This window comes from Phyllostomus hastatus, unplaced genomic scaffold, assembly GCF_019186645.2.
Source record: "Phyllostomus hastatus isolate PE091 unplaced genomic scaffold, TTU_PhHast_1.1 phas_contig_495, whole genome shotgun sequence".
In the NCBI taxonomy this organism is placed as follows: Eukaryota; Metazoa; Chordata; class Mammalia; order Chiroptera; family Phyllostomidae; genus Phyllostomus; species Phyllostomus hastatus.
The window spans coordinates 7,881,376-7,898,714 of NW_025333895.1; the positions used below are offsets into that span (position 1 = coordinate 7,881,376).

The window sequence follows — 17,339 nt, forward strand, 5'->3', positions numbered from 1 at the left end:
TTGGCACCGCAGCTCGGGGGGGGGCACTTCCGTCTCTGTGAGGCCGGGAAGACGTGGGTCTCGGCCTTCTGTCCCCGAGTCTTAAGTCTGGGTCTCAAGAACAGTGCAACAACCTCACTCGGTGGAAAGGAGCGTCCTCCTCCGACACCTCCCCCGGCCGAGGTGGGCGAGCCCTGAGCTCGGCGGCAGGTCAGGCGGGTGGGGCCGCTCCCAAAGAGGAGCTTAAAAAACGTCTGACAACCAACTCCTTTCAGCAGTAAATAATGAGAATTAAAAAAAAAAAGTGGGGGTGGTTAACTTTCTTTCTCATTCTAAATTACGGGTAGTTTTTTTTTTAAGCGGCCGGAGGCGGGGCAGCGGTCTGGCGGTGCCCCAGCCGCACCACTGGAGACTCGGGCGGGTGTGGGCACCTGCTCGGGTGACCGCTGCTCCCTCCACGCCGGCGAGAACTCGGGGCCTGGCCGACGCGGTGTCGGGGTGTCAGAGTCGGGCGTCAGAATCACCCCCACACCGCCGGAGAAGGTAGGAAAGGAGCGTTTATTCATGGGAGGAGGGTCGTCTGCGAGTCCCCCACTCGGCCCAGAGAGCTGGACGCGAACACCGCGGACCGGGACGTGCCGTCTGCTGACAGCCGGTGGCTCTGCAAGCGGCTCCTGGGGCTCCACTCAGGCAGCGCTGGGGGAGCCCCCGCCAGAACCACCGTCTGTAAACACTGTCGGAGGCGGGGCCGCACCTCTCGCGAGCCCACAGAAGTGTCTGAGCCGCAAGATGGAAGCAGGACAATCAGGGCGGGCTCGGGGGCGGGGTCCGGGCAGGATCCCCTCCAGCCCTGGCCTGTCCCCTCCTCGGTCCAGCGGAGCCCGCACGCTGTCCCCACAGCTGCATGAGAATCAGGCAGGTGCATGTGAGACCGACCCCCTGGCGGGCCACGGGGGCAGCGGGAGTGCTGGCACGGCCTACGTGCGGTTCATGGTCTGGAAGATTCTGGAGATCTGCAGCATGACGGGCCCCGTCTCCGGGTCGTTCATCCACTGGGTGCTGTTCAGTGGGTTCTCGAGCATGTCTTCAAACGCTGCCGGGAGAGCAGAGCCAGGCTGACGGGATGGCCACGCCCTCCACACGCGCGCGGGCACACATACACAAAGGCATGCACACACTCACACACACATGTTCTCACGTGCATGGTGTGGGCACCCAGCATGCACATGTGTGCACTCGCACACACACAGGCGCACACCCACATGGAAACATGATGTGCGCACAAAGCATGGACACGTGCACGCTCGTTCGTGCACATGCACACGTGTGCACTGAAGGGACTTTCCGCAGCTTCTTAATGTGGAGGTGGGGCCAGGCCGGCCCGGTCACACGGAGACCCCTGCTGCCCACAACCCACAATGTCTGATCTGCTCGTCAAGTCAGTTCTAAGTCGAGGACAGTGTCCCCAGCTCTGCAGTGAGCGACACACCCGTGTGTGTCCCCCGCACGCCGGTTCTGGAAGGCGGTTTGGCGACAGCTGTCAGGAGCCTCACCACCAGTCCGGGCGGTGACTCGCTCAGGACCCCGCCTCCGACCCCGACCGGGCGGCCAGCCGTGCACACGATGCCGTCCCACGGGGAAACGCATGGTGCTCCATCTTAAGAACTTAACTTCACAGCGAAAACTCTGATTTTCCGGACAGTTTTGCCAAGTTGTCTTCCCAAAAACCACGGGTGCACTCCAGCAGAAGCCCCAGCAGCCCTGGCTCGCGGGCAGGGGGGCCTCGCGGTCACCGTCACCCCGCCCGCCCTCCCCCACCCCGGGCAGGTGGCCCTGTTCCCGGGCTCCATGGAGAGCATGTCCTCGAGGAGGCCCCAGCGACGGGGGGCCGCGTGGGGCGGAGAAGCTTCGCGGCCTGAACACAATCAGCGGGGTCCTGCTGACTGAAACCCTCTGGCAACCAGGCAGCAGGGTCGGAAAGGGAGCCCAGAAAGACGGCCCGGCACGCGGGGGAACGGAACACGAAGCTCGGCCACCTCGCGGACGCCAGGAGCCAAGGCGGGCCATTCCCGAGACGGGGCCGGGAGCCAGCCCCGCTTCCGCCCGGCAAACAGCCAGACTGCCCCGGCACGGGGAAGGGGACCAGGAAGGCGGGAACGGAGTTCCGTGTGAAAACACACGGGTGGACCCCACCCGAGGGAGGGCTCTCCCCTGCGTGTCTCTCTCACTCCGTGCCTGTCAGACAGCGCCACGCAGAACGAAGGGGCAAAGGAGAGGTCTGCGGCCACCAGCAGGGGCGGACGGACAGCCCTCACACAGGGGGAGGGAGCTGCCGACAGCGCTCTGGCACTGGCGTCGCCGTGGAAACGCAGACGAGACACGCAGGGGCACGCGTGGCAGAGAGGTGCACGTGGTCAGCACAAACGTGTCCGGCTCGCTACGACGAGGGCGGCAGGACACACCGTGTGTGTCACAGGAACAGCGCGCTGCGGGGTGTCGTCAGAACTTCAGACGCCCCACGCTGCCGCCTGGCCGCCTGGCATCTGGCCGCTCACCCTGGGGCGCGAGCTGCTCCCGGAGCAGGGACAGAGAGCTGTGCCGCGGCCCCGGGTCCCACGGCAGCGGAACGAAGAACCCCCCCGTGGCTACGGACAGGCGAGCAGCGTGTGCGGCGCCATGTGTCACTTCGCCGCAGGACGCAGCCCCCGCGCCCACTGGGAACCCTCGCGCCGACGTGGGAGCAGGGGAGGACGGGAGGACGGGCCCCCAGTGTGACGTCAGAGCGCAGGGCTCACGAACAGCGACAGGCCCGCCGATGGGGGGAGAGGCGACACCTCCTTGGTGCTTCCTTCTTCCTGCACTTTCCCAAACTACCTATAATGAGTGTTTCACTCCATCTAGAATGGTAACAGCTGGTGCGGCTCAGTGGACTGAGCGCCGGCCTGCAAACCAAAGGGTTGCTGGTTCGATGCCCAGTCTGGGCACCTGCCTGGGTTGCAGGCCATGGACCCCAGCAACCACACATTGATGTTTCTCTCTCTCTCTCTCTTTTTCCTTCCCTTACCTCTCTAAAAATAAATAAAAAAAAATAAGTAAAAAAAAGCTGAACGGTAGGTGCACACACATACTCATTGGTTTATTTTTTTTAAGTTGAAATTGTGTATCTTGTTATATGTTTTTGTACGTATCTTATACTTCATAGGCAAAAGATGACGAGGAAGTCCCTCCCGGGCCCCAGGCACGCCCCACTCACGTGCAGGCGGCTCTCCCGGGCCCGCCTTGCCCGCCGTGCCCGCCGGCTCTGGCTCCCCAGAGCGCCCGGGGCCGTCGTCGCACGGGAGCGTGTGCGGCCCCACCGCCACACGGGCAGGAGCCACACGGAGGAGGCCGCCGTGCGCGCGGGGACAGCCTTGGGCGTGCGGCCGCGGTGTCTCTCCCTCCCTCAGAACCCCTGCGCGCTCTGGGTGGCCCGCCCCCCCGCCTTGGCACACGGGAAGGAGACACACTCACCTAGCAGGGTTTTCGGGTTGGTGAGGCCCAGCTGCACGACGGGGTTGTCCAGGATGGCTTGAAAGAGGGGGCTGTCGGGGTCGATGCCCGTGTCCAGCTCCTCGGGGGAGGGCTTGCGGTCTCCCAGCAGCCACTCGCACTGCAAGGCAAGAGCGACAGGCGGCCGTCGGTGCCTCTGGACCGTCACCAGCATCGGGCACGGCGCGGCTCTGACTGGGAGGGGCCTGAACCGGAGGCAACGCTGCCCAGACTCAGGGGCTGGAGCAGGCTGCCTGGGCAGGAAGCGCCGCCCGGTTTTCTCGGTGCTGCAGCTCCGCTGCGGGCCGCAGCCTCCCCCGGCACTCAGCAGGGAGCCGCACGGCCGGCCCAGACTGCAGGGAACTCGGACAAGCACAGGCCCCGGGCTCCGTCCCGTGGAAGGAGCCCTGGGTGTGAAAGTCCCTGTGACAGCGCGTCGGGCGCATCCAGAATGGTCTGAAGCGCAGCCGCACTGTCCCACTCGTGTGACCGCTGCTCTGGGGGTGGGGGGGAGGGCCGTCGCCAGCCCCCCACTGAGCACAGCCCCGAGCAGTGCTGTCGGCAGCGGACATGCCTTCACAGCCTGGGACTCGGCTGGGAAGTCAGCTGAGGAAGTAAACGAACGAGACACTCAGAGGCTACGTACTTTTCTGGAAAGAGAGCCCCGAATTCCTTTCGTATTTAAAAAAGGTTATGCAATGTGAACCATCCACTCCACTGTCTCACTTCAAACGCAAAATAGTGGCTCGTCTACCACAGTCACCGGATGCAGGACGCCCCCCCCCCATGAGTCCCCCGCACGCAGAACAGCCGCCCGCCCGCCCGCACAGCCGGGCCGGGCCGGTACTCACGGCGGCGCTCTGCTGGTTGTTGCTCACGCGCAGGGCGTCCATCACCTCCTTCTCCTCGAAGCCCATCTCCATCAGGGAAATGACGGCCTGCAGGGGAAGCCACAGGCCCCTTAACACCGCGCACCGGGACGCGGCGGCAGTCGAAGCGCCAGGCGCCCCAGCCCGAGAACACAACAAGAGAGGAGGAGCTGGACACAGCACGTGCCTCTGCAGGGGCGGGGGGCGCTCGGGGCGGGGCTCCGACCACACCATGGCCCACCCAGCAGCCCTGCGAGGATGAACTGTAGGGAGGTGGCCCCTGGTCTCAGGTCCTGCCCAACCTGCAGGACCGGCTGTGAGTCACCCGGGGAGGGTGCTGAACGAGCGGGCCACGTGGGACCTGTTTCCCACGGAAACACAGGCCACGGGCGAGCGAGCTGCACCGGCAGCGCCGGGACGTGAGGACCAAAACTGGCACGCTGCCAGCTCGGGGAACGGGCCTCCAGTGGGGACAGCGTCCGCGGAGCGCGAAAGCCTCGTGAAGGGGCAGAGCGGGAAGCAGGAGAGCGAAGCGTCACAAACGCAGTGACGGCAAGAGCGGGCCACGTGCGTCCAGAGGTGCCCGAGGCTGTAGGTCCCTCCTCCCGAAGGCCCCACGACTGCCCAGCCCCGAAGGCAACCCCACGCGGTGCAGCAGCCCAGCCTCCGGGTGGCGCCCCCAGAAGCCCCCACGGCTCACAGGTGCTTGCGCCACGCCCAGACCTGCCGTGAGCTCCTCGGCAGGTGGCAGGCGAGCGGGCGAACTGTTCAGAGGGAAACATGAACACAGCTCCCTACACCCAGGGGAGAACTGGGAACTGGACGCCGGGGATCCGAGTCAGCCCCAGGCCTCACCCAGCCCTGTCGCTCTCCAGGGCTGGCGGGCTCAGCCCGAGGCCAGTGGCCCGGCTCAGGCAACGCAGCCTCACGCGACCAGCGGCGGGTCCACCCGGCGGGACCCGGGCCCACTCCCACGTACCCGGCTGTCAGCCCGAAACGCCCTTTTCCTGCGGATCTTCTTGAAGATCTCGGTGAGCTCATCCCTGGCCTCTTCATCGCCCTCGCTGGAGCCGGCGGCAGCCTCGGCCGGAGCCTCTGCCCCCGCTTCGCGCAGCGAGGCCTGGCCGGGGAGGGGCGTGTCGATGGCGGGGTCGTCCGCGTGCTCGATCAGCCACTCCATGGCCTGGGGCACCGACATGCTGGGAGACAGCGGGGGCCGTCGGACTCTCGGGGTGTCCCCGAGGGCCCGTGACTCCCTTCGCACCCCAGGAAGCGCCACTGCGGTCCTGGCGGCTTCCCCAGCTCGAGCCGCCGCCCCCGCGAGGAAACTCTCCACACAGGTACATGCGACCCTCCGGCCATCGCCCCAAGCTGCCCCGGGGCGGGGCCGGAGCACGGAAACCGGCTTTGGAAGCAAAGGGAGCCCAGCACTGAGGTCGGGAGCACAGCAAAGAAGACCGTGGCCACTGCCCAGCCTCTGGCTGGCAGGTCATCTCAGGTCCGAGCGAGGACAGAGACCAGTGACCGCAGCCACACACCTGCAGAGGGCCACGCCCCTGCTGGGGGTGGGGGGGGCGGGCCTCACCCCAAGTCCCGTCTGACACCGGCCCCAGGGACAGCAGGGCGAGTGACTGCAGCCCCCCGCCCCCCGAGATGCCCGGTGCCGCTGCCGCCGGGACTCGCGCTGAAGGGGCCTCCTGAAAACAGCTCACACACTGGAAACGCCTCAGTCAGGGGGTGCGGGATGGAGGGGCGTCACCTGCGGGACAGACCCACGAGACCGAGCCCCGGCGCCCGCGCCGAGGGCAGGGCAGCCCCGACGTACTGGTTCAGCCGGAGCGCCTTCGCGGCTCTGCTCTCGGGGAAGCCCATCTCCGTGAGCTGCCGCAGAGCCGTCTCGTCCACTCGCTCGTCCTCGTCCTCGTCCAGCATTGCTGCGGGGGAGACACGTGGCCGCTGAGGGGCCCTGGCAGGGCTGCCCGCGGGGACGCTTTCTCAGCCCCCGGGGAGCTCCAGGGCCTTGCCGGAGCAGCAGGCGCGTGCGGCGATTCCGCCGGACCTCAGAGGACGGCGGCAAGGCCGCCCACACTCGCCGCAACAGGAGCAGCGGGGCGAGCAGCAGCGGGCCCCGGTCCAGGGAGAGCAGAAACCCTCGGGGCTGTGGGGGCAGGCGCCCGCGGGCCCGCGCGTACCGTTGGCCTTGGTGAACAGCTCCACGGCGCCGGGGCTCAGCGCCAGCAGCTTCTGCGCCACCTCGATGAGGGACAGCAGGATCTTCCGGAGCTCCGTCTGGAACTGCGGCATGGGGAGAGGGGGAGAGGGCCTCACCTCACCAAGTGCCCGCCGGGGGCAGTGGGACCCGCGGCCACACCCCACACCACTCCCTGGGGCAGCGAGCCAGACTGTGCTGCTCCTCACGCGGGAGCCTCAGACCCACCGAGGAGGCAGAGGGTGGGAGGGGGGCCGGGAGCACGTCTCGGGGGGGGGGGGGCTCTGGGCGGGGCGGGGAAGGGGCTGTGCACAGGGCTGTACACACAGCCCTGTGACCGGCGACACAGAGCACCCTGGTGACACCCCTCGCCCCACGGAGAAAGCCAAGAGCTGAGGACAGACTGCCCTCAGGCTGCAGACGCGGCCTCTCCCCCTCCCTGGCCACAAGGTGACCGCCTGAGCCCCGTCTGCTGAGGCATCCAGCCTCTCAACCAGGGACGAGGGTCTGCGGGGTGGAGTGGGCACGACCCCCACCCGGCCCTGCGCCATGGGTGGGAGTGGGAGTCAGCTGCCCCCCCTGGGCCACAGCCAGCCTCGGCCATCGTGTGAGAGACCCCACGTGGGGGCGGACATGCACATGGTGCCCAGCCAACACAGAACTGTCTGGAAGAGACCCTGCAGAGGCTGCTGCTCCCCGGGAGCAGGGCTCATGGCAGTCCTTAGCTGGGACAGGGACCGACGGGAACCGACAACGTGGGGGTGGCCCTGTCCTGCCCAGCAGGCGCCCCGAGTGCGGGCGAGTCCCCGGCAGCCCCCGGGAACGCTCCGCCCCTTCCCCTGCAGCGTCCAAAGCGAGGTGACCGAGCAACAAGGAGCCCCGCAGACGTCAGAGGTCAGCCCGGGTTTCTGCCGAGCTCCGACCAACGCTGACGTTTGCCCGGTGCACCCGTCCCTCCCGCCCTGCCCTCAGGCACCCGCCAAAACCCCTCGCTGCGAGAAACGCAGGTCCACAGGGAAGCTGCAGGGAGTCCGTGGAATCCCACCTCCCTCCCCCCAGCTCCCTCCCAGCTCCCCCACTCTCTCAAGGACTCGGGGCTGCGCCCCGCAGGGACGGCACCATCCCCAAACCCCCGCCCCCGTGGCGACAGGGGCGGCGAGGCCTCCCCCACACTCACGTCTCTCATGCTGGTCGGGGCCACGGCCCGGTCCATGTTGCAGGAGGGCAGGCTGGCGGTGGCTCGGACGATGGCGTCTCTGTCCGGGGCTTTCTGCTCCTGTTTTTTCTGCGCAGAAACGGGACCAGAGTGAGAGAGGAACACGAGAGCGGCAAGCGGCGGGAGCCCGCGAGTCGAACGGGCAGAGCTCCGACCCGGGCAGGGTCGGTTCTCCCCTCGAGCTGCGGGGCGGGGGCAGTTCCGGAGGGTTCTGTGCACACCCCCAGGAGCAGAAGACAGGCTGCTCGGGACGCGACCCCCGCCACCCCCGCCTCCGTGAGCAGACTGCGGCGGCGCAGGACAGGGGACAGTGCGGACAGGGGGAGCGCCCGGGAAGTGGCCGCCGGGCCAGGGCAAGGCCGGGCCGACCTCAGAGGGACTCAAGCGAGCGGTCACACCAGGCAGGCCGGAAGCATGCCCCCCCGCCCCCACTAAAGTGTTGGTAAAGGAATGAAGATGGCAGAAAACTGACCAGCACAAAAGGCCGGGACAGGAAACAAACCCAAGTGAAGGTACCAATTTTGGGAGGGAGCGGACCCTCCCCACCCCACCCTGGGAACTACCAGGCTGGAGCAGGGAATCCTGCCAGGTTGGGGGAAGTGGGGGCCGGGATGGTGCCCCGTAGCAACCTGCTTGGCCAGCGGTGCCCAGGAGGAAGCCACGGGAGCACCAGGGCCAGGAGGCCCCGGCGCGGCAGGCAGAGACGCCGCCCTGACCCCCAAGGACGAGGCCAGGCCCTGCGTGCGTGGCTCCCAGCGTGGGGTGGACGGCGCAAGTACCAGGTCTCTGTCCCACGGCCAAGCCGCCAGCAGCCCCGCCTGCCAGGCAGAGAGGACCCGTGAGCCCTGCGGGGCTCCCTGTGGGGCGGGGCAGCCCGGGAGCCGAGGCGCGGGAAAGGCCAGGGCGGAGGGAGACCCCGGACAACACGGGTCCGGCGAAGCGGCCGCGGGAGCGAGGGAGGTGCGGGGAGGAGACGCGCGCCCGCGGCCAGGAGACGGTGCCCACGGCAGAGGCAGGGGCTCGCTGGGCACTGCAAGGCGTCCTGAGGGGAGAGCCCCATGGGGAGACACGGAAACCCACAGCCCCAGCGAGAGAGAGGGGCGGGAGCGGGAAGGCGAAGTCGGCCCTGACGCCCGTGGGGATGCCCGTGGGCCGGCGCTGCAGGAGGAGGAGAGAGGCCAGAACACCTCCAGAGCTCAGCCACAGGAGCCTCCCGCGTCGCCAGCCAGGCAGCCGGGACACTGCAGAGCTCCAGCGACTCCCAGGGAGGGCCTGCGGGGGACGCCGGTCACAGCTGCCCGCCCACCCGCCCCCCAGAACCCGGCAGACCCGGACCAAGGCCTCGGTCACGCGGGGCAGCCGCCAGCGCTCTTAGCCCAGACGGACCGGACGTCGGGGCCTCCACACCGCCCACCTTCCCGGACACTGGCGCACCCGGCGGGCCCCCGGTCTGCCCCCAGTCCCGCCTGTGCGGTCCCTGGGCTGCGAGCGCCTGCGTTCACTCCGGGGGTGGGTCACACTGTTTGGCTCGGCCCACTTTAAGGAAAGGTGGCCCTCGGTGGCCCTGACCCAATCAGGCTGGCTGTTCCGGCCGGAGGGACCCACACAGGAGAAATCTTTTTGCTGCCTCTGAGCACATGGCCGGGGGGGGCGGGGTATGGCAAGGCACATGGCACTCCCAGGAGCTGAGGGCAGCAAACAAGACAGCCCGCGGACAACCAACAAGACATCGACACCTTATGCCCCAGCTGCTGCGGCTCCGTGGACTGAGTGTCGGCCTGCAAACACCGCAAAGTTGCCGGTTGGATTCCCAGTCAGGGCACATGCCTGGGTTGCCGGCCAGGTCCCCGGATGGGGGCGTGCAGGAGGCAACCACACACTGATGTTTCCTTTCTCTCCCTCTCTTTCTTCCTCCCTTCCCCTCTCTCTGAAAATAAATAAAATCTTTTTTAAAAAGAAAGAAACGCGCCCTGGCTGGCATAGCTCAGTGGATTGAGCGTGGGCTGGGAACCAAAGTGTCCCAGGTTCGATTCCCAGCCAGGGCACATGCCTGGGTTGCAGGCCATAACCCCCAGCAACCGCACATTGATGTTTCTCTCTCTCTCTCTCCCCCTCTCCCTTCCCTCCCTAAAAATAAATAAATAAAATCTTTAAAAAAAAAAAGAAAGAAAGAAAGAAAGAAAGAAACGAGCCCCTCAGCCCCTCAGCTGCAAGAAGCAAGTTCTGCCGACCCCCTGGAGGAGCGTGAGCGGACCCTCTCCCAGGGCCTCCGGGGGAGCACGCAGACCTGCCAGGCCCGGGCCTCCACTCCCGGGACCCCGTGCGACGGCCGGTGAGCGGCCGGACTGCGGGCCCAGTGGCCTGGGGGCCTGCTGTTCAGCCAGTCGGCCTGCGGCACTGTCCGGTGGCAACAGGACACGCACGCAGACCCGGAGGAACCAGAGGCTCGGACCCGGGCTGCCCGGGCCTGCAGGCGACTGGAGCAGGCGGACCTGGGAGGGGGGTGCGGGCGGGGTCTCCCAGACATGGGACCTGGCAGGGCTTCGTGCCTGGGACCCTGTTTTCAGAGGGATTTACCAATTCTGGTGAAGATTTTGAAAAACATCAGTGGTAAGCCCGTAGAAACCAAACAAAACGATGAGGCGGTAAGGAAAAAGGAAGCTGTGTAAAAAAGGATAACCTTGGCGCGCTTTACTCGGAGCGGAAAACAAGACTCACACGGTAACACCGATGGGACTCTGAGCTCTTCTTTGGCCAGCATCACCACCTAACACGGGGCGGGGGCGGGGCCGGGGCGGGGGCGGGGCTGGGTCAGGGGCGGGGCCAGGCGGGACGGGGGCGGGGGCGGGGCCGGGCCGTGCCCAGACCGCCCAGAAGCCGACAGCACCGACCAAGGACTGAGAGTGCCCCGCACACCTCGGGAGAGCGCTGTCCACGGGGCTGTGAAAAGAGGTCTGTGGGTCGCCTGCCTTCAGGGTGCTTGGGCACGTGGGGAGAGGCGGCTACCCACTTTTACTGAAAGATTTATGGTATTACTTGGCTTTTTGAATACACATACTACTCTCACTTAAAACTCACGCTTCACGAAAGCAGGCATCAACATCTCACGACGACGTGCATCTCGCAAACGCGTGCAGAGGAGAGGGGGCTGCGGGGGCGGAGGGCCTGGCAGAGGTGGAGCGGGCCCGTCCAACCCAGAGGCCCCCGTGGGGCAGCTCCGGGGCCCGACTCAGGCGCAGGCAGGGGCAGGCCCGGGTCTGTGCTCCCGAGATGGGCCGAGCAGCCCGGGCCGGGCCAGCTGGGGCGGCAGATAAGCAGGGCAGCCCTGGCCGCGGGCCCCAGGAGAGACGGAGGCAGCGCCTCACGCTCCCCGCCCCGGCCCAGCGGTGGGGGGGGGCCTGCTTTCTCGGGTGAACGCTCCCCCCAGCACCTCAGAGCGTGGGGAAGAAATCTCACGTGTGACGATGCGAGAGGAACAGCTGGAAAATTAGCGTGGCTGCCCCTTCAGAGCGGCACACTGGCCCCGGGCGCAGCCTGGGCCCCACTGTGAGACGGGAAGCGGGCACGCGGCCTCCTGCGCCCAGCTCTCGGGGCGGCCGGGCGCGAGCGCGGACTCCGGGCTCTGGCGGGGCAGCGCGGGGGAGCGCGAATCCCAGGGCCCCGATTCCGCCCCGTACCAGACGGGCGGCCAGGCCCCCCAGGGGTTCGCCCAGTGCACGCGGACCCGCACCCCGGCCCCCCGAGGTGAGGGGTGAGTGTGCCCTTCGCTGCCCCCCCCCCGTGCGCCTGCTCCTTGTTTTGTGGGGCGTCGTCAGCGGCGACAACGCCCTGAGTTGTCTGTCCGCACGGGTTCGGGGGCAGACGCAGCGAGCATGTCAGGGCACAACGCACAGGCCCCGCCACGACAGCACCTCGAGCTCCTCCTCTCTGCCCCGGGCCTGAGCACAGAGCCGGGTCTCCCGGGGCCCCCGAGTGACCCCGGGCGCTCGTCCCCGCCCCCGCAGGGCTTCCAAGGGCGGCTTTTACGAGCAAAGACCTCCAGCTCCGGACTCGGAAACTCACCTTTTCCTCCGCTGAGACGTCAGCCATCTTGGGAAGCGGAGACGGAGCTCGCTTTTTAACCAACAATAAGACATCTGGAAAAAAAAAAAAAAACATCAAACGGCGTATTGTTCGCCCTGCCTGGTGGAGCTCAGCAGACTGAGTCCCAGCCTGCAAACCAAAAGGCTGCCGGTTCGATTCCCAGTCAGGGCACCTGCCTGGGTTGCAGTCCAGGTCCCCAGCAGCGGGTGTGTGAGAAGCAACCACACATGGATGTTTCTCTCCCTCTAAAAATAAGTAAATAAAATCTTAAAAAACAAAAGTTAAAAAAAAACCTGGTTATTGTTTTATGTCCACGAACGGCTGGACGAGCCCAGGCCAGAAGAGCAGGGCCCTGGGGGGACCTCCCAGACGGGGCATCTGCAGCAGCCCCCCCTCCCGCAGCCCCCACGTCCGCGTGCCCCGGCTCACACGCAGACTCCGGGCGTGGCCAGAGCCGGTGTGGGGTTACCAGAGGGGGCGGCGACCCAGAAGGCACACGCAGCCCAGCCCTGATGGCTGTCCAGAAACCTGGGGGAGCCGGACAATCTGCACCCCCTCCGACGGCCATGTGGGAGTCTGGGGAGTGGGGGTCAGCTCGCCCCTGGTTCCGCCTCTTCTGGCATTTTCCAAACAGATTAATTAAGGCACCCAGAATCAAAATCATCCTCTGAATGAGATACGGACAACCAAGTTCCCGCCCCAAACAGAAAACTGGGAGGGACGTGCGCAGGAAGGGCGCCTTCCCGGGGCGTCTGAGACCACTGCTGCCACTGCCCCCGCAGCCCCCCACACCGCCCCTGCAGGCCCCCCGCAGCCCGAAGCAGCTCTGCAGACCTGCGGTTCGCTTTGAAACAGAACTGAGAATAAAGTTCACGTTTGTCTCCTGAGCTGGACGCTGCCTGTGCATCTCAGTTTCTGCCGGCCCTCACGGCCACTCCATCGCGCACGCTGCGTGTGCTTTAGTGAAGGGAGGAGACCCGGTCTCTCGTTCAGGCCCCATGCAAACTCGCGCTCGCACTGTGGGCGCCCTGACCCTGGGCCCCCAGCCCCACCACCGCTGCCTGGGAGGCTCTCACCGTGGTCTTGGATGTTCTCCTCCAAGACGGTCTTGGTGTCGCTCAGCACCCTCTCCGACGCAGCGTGTATTAATTTGTGATGGGTTACACTCTTGGGGTCTTCTAAGCTCCCATGAGCGCACTGGGGAGAAAATTGAGTATTTCAAGACAGAAAAGAAAAAACCGTAGCAGTGGCGACAGAGAACCTGGCAGCCCAGGCCACACCAGGAAGATCACGGCTTTTCTCACTGACTAAGAAGTAAGGCATAAAGGAGATCCAAGAGTTCTGGCCGGTGACAGAAGTCAAAGGAAGTGCCACCACCCTGGTCCCCTCGGCCAGCGATCTGCCCACCGACCCGCCTGAGCCAGACCCGGGCTGAGCCGCGTGGGGCGCACCCGAACACTTCAGGTGAGACCCACAGACGCGCCTGCAGCCTGGGCTCCGAACGCAGAGGGCACCCCTCCTCGCCCCTCGCACCCCTCCCCCAGAGGGCAGAGCACGAGCACCTGGAAGCGGTGGCCAGGCTCCGGTCCCCGGTCCCGGGGCGCTCTGAGCACCTGCCGGCCGCGCGGCGGCCGAGAGCAGGAGCGCTGTCTGGACCGGAGGGCAGCTGCGGCCACACTCAGGATGCGCCCCCGCCCGGGGTCCCGTGCTGAGCCAGACAGACCACACGGGAAGCGACCTTCCTTGACCACAGCGGAGGCTCAGAGACAGCAGCGCACACGGCTCTCCCCAGAAGGAAAGGAAACCTCAGCACGCCCCTCGCCCCTCAGCCCGGCATTTCAGGAGAGGCTGCAATGTGCAGCTGTCTGAGGCCGAGGCAGGGAGAGGGGTCGTGGGGGCTGCGGGGGCCGTCACGTGTGCCCACAAGACGGGCGAGACGGGCGGGGGCTGGGGGTGGTCACCCGCAGCAGGTGACACTTCCACCGCTTCGACAGCGCCAAGAACCACCCGCCTCTCCCCTAGAATTCGACGACGGCTCTGCTCCCAGAAATACTGGGCGTGCTTCTTCCAGTTACAGAGGTGCCGGCCAGCTGGTCTGACAAGTTCAGGACACAGTCCACGAAGCAGGTTTCCCAGGACAACACTCGCACCGGCTCCTGAAAACACCCGCACTCTGCAGCACGCCGCCGGTGTGCCAGGGCAAACCCGCGTGGGAGTCACCCACGCGGCGGCCGGGGTTTCGCTGGGCCTCTCTGCTCTCAGCAGAATCTCAAGCAAACCGGGGTACAGCCCCGAAGTGCCCCACAGAGCCGACGGCCGGGCAGCGGGGCTCGCACGCCCACGGACCAGCCTCCTCCCCACAACAGAGTTGGGATTCCTCTGACACGGGATGTAGCTTGTCACCTGAAGATACACCTTCACGTGACCTGAGAAATGCCCCCAGCCACACCAGCAGGCGCCATGCCAGGGGCTGCAATGCTATGGAGGGCCGCAAGACACGGAAACACCCCAGCACACCACAGCGCTGTTTTCTCAAAATCATATCAACCAACTCCTATCAACCTCACACAAGACGGGCCCCTGTGTCCCTTCCTGCACGCCCACCTGAGGGAGGCTGGAGACCACCACGGTGACCCCCACCTGTGTAAAACCAGAGGGGGCAGCAACAACGGCGTTATCTCCTTTCAGAGTGATGGGGGGCCTGGAAGAACGGGAGCTCAGACCCGCCGGCCGCACGGCCGCCGCAGCAGGACACTTGGGCACTGGCTTCCAGGGGGACTTTCCAGCGCACAACGCGAGCCTCCCTCTGCTACCCGAGGCCTCTGACAGGCGGGCACAGGCGGGCACAGGCGGGAATGCATTCTGACGGCTCAGCTCTCAGGCCCCCGCCGTAAGCCAGCTCTCTGGGTGCGAGATGCCCCTGGGGCAAGACCCTCCACACCGGGGAGGCCGCAGAGTGGAGGACAATCTCCATCTAAAGTAGGATAACGCCTGAAAATTCCCAAATGATACATCTGAACACCGGCTGGAATACTCAATATCAGAAACAAAGTAATCAGCATCTCGCTGAGCTGCCAAATTAACGACAAGTGCAAGCATCTGTGGATCCATGAAACGCTTCTCATTTCCTGTTCTCCTTTGTAAGCTAACACCAGAACAGTCACATAAATCCCTACCACTGTGAGTTGCCCCCAGACTCCCCAAGCCTGCCCTGGCCGGGTGGGGCAGGGGGACGTCCCCGCAGGTCTGGACTGCCCACGCGTTCCCCCCGTTCCCCTGACCCCCCGGCTTCCCTGGGGCCCACTAGGAGCCTGGCCCCGGACGTGTGGCTGCAAGCCCACCCTCGAGGAGTCCCCAGCCTTCCCCACCAGCACTGTCCTGTGGTTGTCCCCAGGGGGAAGCCATACCGACTGGGGTCAGAAGAAAGCCAAGAAAGTGGCCAAAACGTCCCTGCTCTTCGAGAGTGAGCACGGAGCCCCCCCTCCCAGATGAGAACGAACAGGAAGGCCAAGGCAGCACTGCTCCCGCCCCGGGGGCTACAGACCTGCCCACAGAACCACACTCACGAAAGTGACTCGGAACCACCTGGTGGGCAGTCACCGGCACTGAAGTTCGTCCTCGGAGAGAACCCTTAGCATTATTTTCACGAAGCACCTTGACACTAGTACAGATACGTGTGACTTCTTAACCCGTGGGATCCACCCTGAACGGCTCAGGGCTCTTTCGACCTAAACTCTGACAGCCAGCCAAGTATAGAGTTTCTCTAGGCAGCCAGAGTCACGGGCAGATGCCACCCCACCTTACCGGGCCGAGAAGTTCGGAGATAAAGCCTTCAAGGACTAGCTCCAAAACCCAGCGACCTAAGGAGCTGACTGGACGAGGAGCGTTTCACGTGAATCGACTTTAAGAAGTGTCTCTCCACGCGGAGATCCTGCTCCTTGGACCCACGCACCTACCCACGCGAAGGCCACAGGAAAGCACACACTATTTTAAGTGATTCCAGCCTTGGGGCAGGCACTGGCGGCGGCCGAGCCAGGTCCCGGCAGGCACGCCAGCCAGCAGGAAACGGCTCCAAGGGGCCGGCTCTGCAGGGAAGGGCAAGTGACCTCCCCGCTCTGGGTCCCCTCTTTCCGCAGCACTGACTCCCAGCCCTTGGGGGAGCTGCTGGAGAACCCGGAACCTCACCCCAGCAGCAATTAGGCACAAATGCTGGCAAACCGGGAGGCCCAGCTCCGCGCGGCGACTTCGCGTCTCCCTGCCTCCGGTTCCCAACCTCCCCCGACCTCCCGGGCTGTAGAAGTTCGGCGACAGGGCGGAACGTAAAACACTCAGCCCGGAGCCCGGAGCCCGGGTCTGGGGGTCGAGAAAAGCGGGGTGCCTGAGAAAAGGGGCGGGAGGCGCTCCCCCGGCCCGGGCGGAGGGTGGGGGGCCGGAGGCCTGGAGCGGCGGCGGGCCTTACATGCTTGAGGCAGCGCTCCTTGAGCTGCTCCACGGACGTGTCCTCGGTCGCCTCCTCCAGCCACTCGGCGCCGTCGGACGCGCAGATGTGCAGCCGCAGCACCTTGCCCGCGAAGATCTTCTCCTCCTGCACGAACATCGCGCCGCCGCCGCCGCCGCCGCCCGGGCCTGCGCCCGCCGCCCTGAAGGTCACCGGGCAGGCCGGGCGGGGCGGGGCGGGGGCGGGGCCAGGCCGACCGCGCGCTCGCTCGCGGGCCGCCGCCGCCCCGCCCCGGCTCGGTCGGCCGGCCGCCTGTCACTCGCAGCTGCCTGAACTGTCGCCTAGCTCCGCCGCCGAGCCGCCGGGGGCGCGCTAGAGCCTCTGCGCCGGATGTGCGTCACAGGGCGCGCCAGGGCATGCCGGGATATGTGGTTCTCTTAGGAGGCACAGACGGAAATGCGTCAGAGTGTGCGCCCGGAGCTTCCCGGGAGTTGTAGTTCTCCTGTCGCTCCCTTCTTGCGGCACCTGCCTGTCTGCGCATTGCAGCTCAGGTCCACTGGCCACGCGGAACCATTGAGTTTGCTGACCAGTTCTGAACTGGGCTCCAAATGTAAAATGCACACACGGATCTCCAAGAGTTAGCAGAAAAAGACAACGTAAAATCAATTTTTTAACATTGTTTACATGTTGACCTAATATCTTGTGTACACAGGGTAAAGTAAAATGTATCGAAATTGGTTTCACCTGTTTCTTGATACTTTTTAAAGAGGTGACTTCTAGAAAATTTTAAATTGTGTATCTGGCTGCTGCTGTTTTATTTGGGGCGGGGACACCGCTCTTGAGCAGAGTTCTCTGACTGCAGTCCCCGACCCGCAGCAGCCCCTGTGGGCTTGTTAGCAGCGCGGGGTCTCCCGCCGACCCGAACCTCCGCTCTCAGGCCTCCGCGCCGTTGCAAAGCCTCTGACTCACTCGGGCCTGCCTGCGGGCACCTGGGGAAAGGGAGCTGCCCGGGGACTC

The 17,339-nt window shown here is 65.7% G+C and overlaps 1 protein-coding gene across 1 annotated transcript; it reads right to left on the bottom strand.

Annotated features, from left to right (window-relative positions):
• Window positions 1-518: 518 nt before the first annotated feature.
• On the bottom strand, window positions 519-16,645 carry UBAC1 (UBA domain containing 1). The gene is made up of 10 exons (XM_045846474.1): window positions 16,344-16,645; window positions 12,961-13,081; window positions 11,864-11,937; window positions 7,763-7,870; window positions 6,569-6,671; window positions 6,202-6,310; window positions 5,356-5,575; window positions 4,359-4,445; window positions 3,490-3,628; window positions 519-1,072 (listed from the first exon to the last, which is right to left on the bottom strand). The coding sequence occupies exons 1-10, from the start codon at window positions 16,479-16,481 to the stop codon at window positions 957-959; spliced, it is 1,215 nt and encodes a 404-aa protein (XP_045702430.1). The 5' UTR covers window positions 16,482-16,645; the 3' UTR covers window positions 519-956.
• Between the last annotated feature and the right edge of the window lie 694 nt (window positions 16,646-17,339).

Coding starts and splice junctions, on each gene's coding strand:
- UBAC1 (XM_045846474.1), bottom strand. CDS start 16,481: ATGTTCGTGCAGGAGGAGAAGATCTTCGCGGGCAAGGTGCTGCGGCTG. Junction 7,871..11,863: donor ACGTCTCAGCGGAGGAAAAG/GTGAGTTTCCGA, acceptor GTTTCTGCGCAG/AAAAAACAGGAGCAGAAAGC. Junction 1,073..3,489: donor CAACCCGAAAACCCTGCTAG/GTGAGTGTGTCT, acceptor CTCTCCCGGCAG/CGTTTGAAGACATGCTCGAG.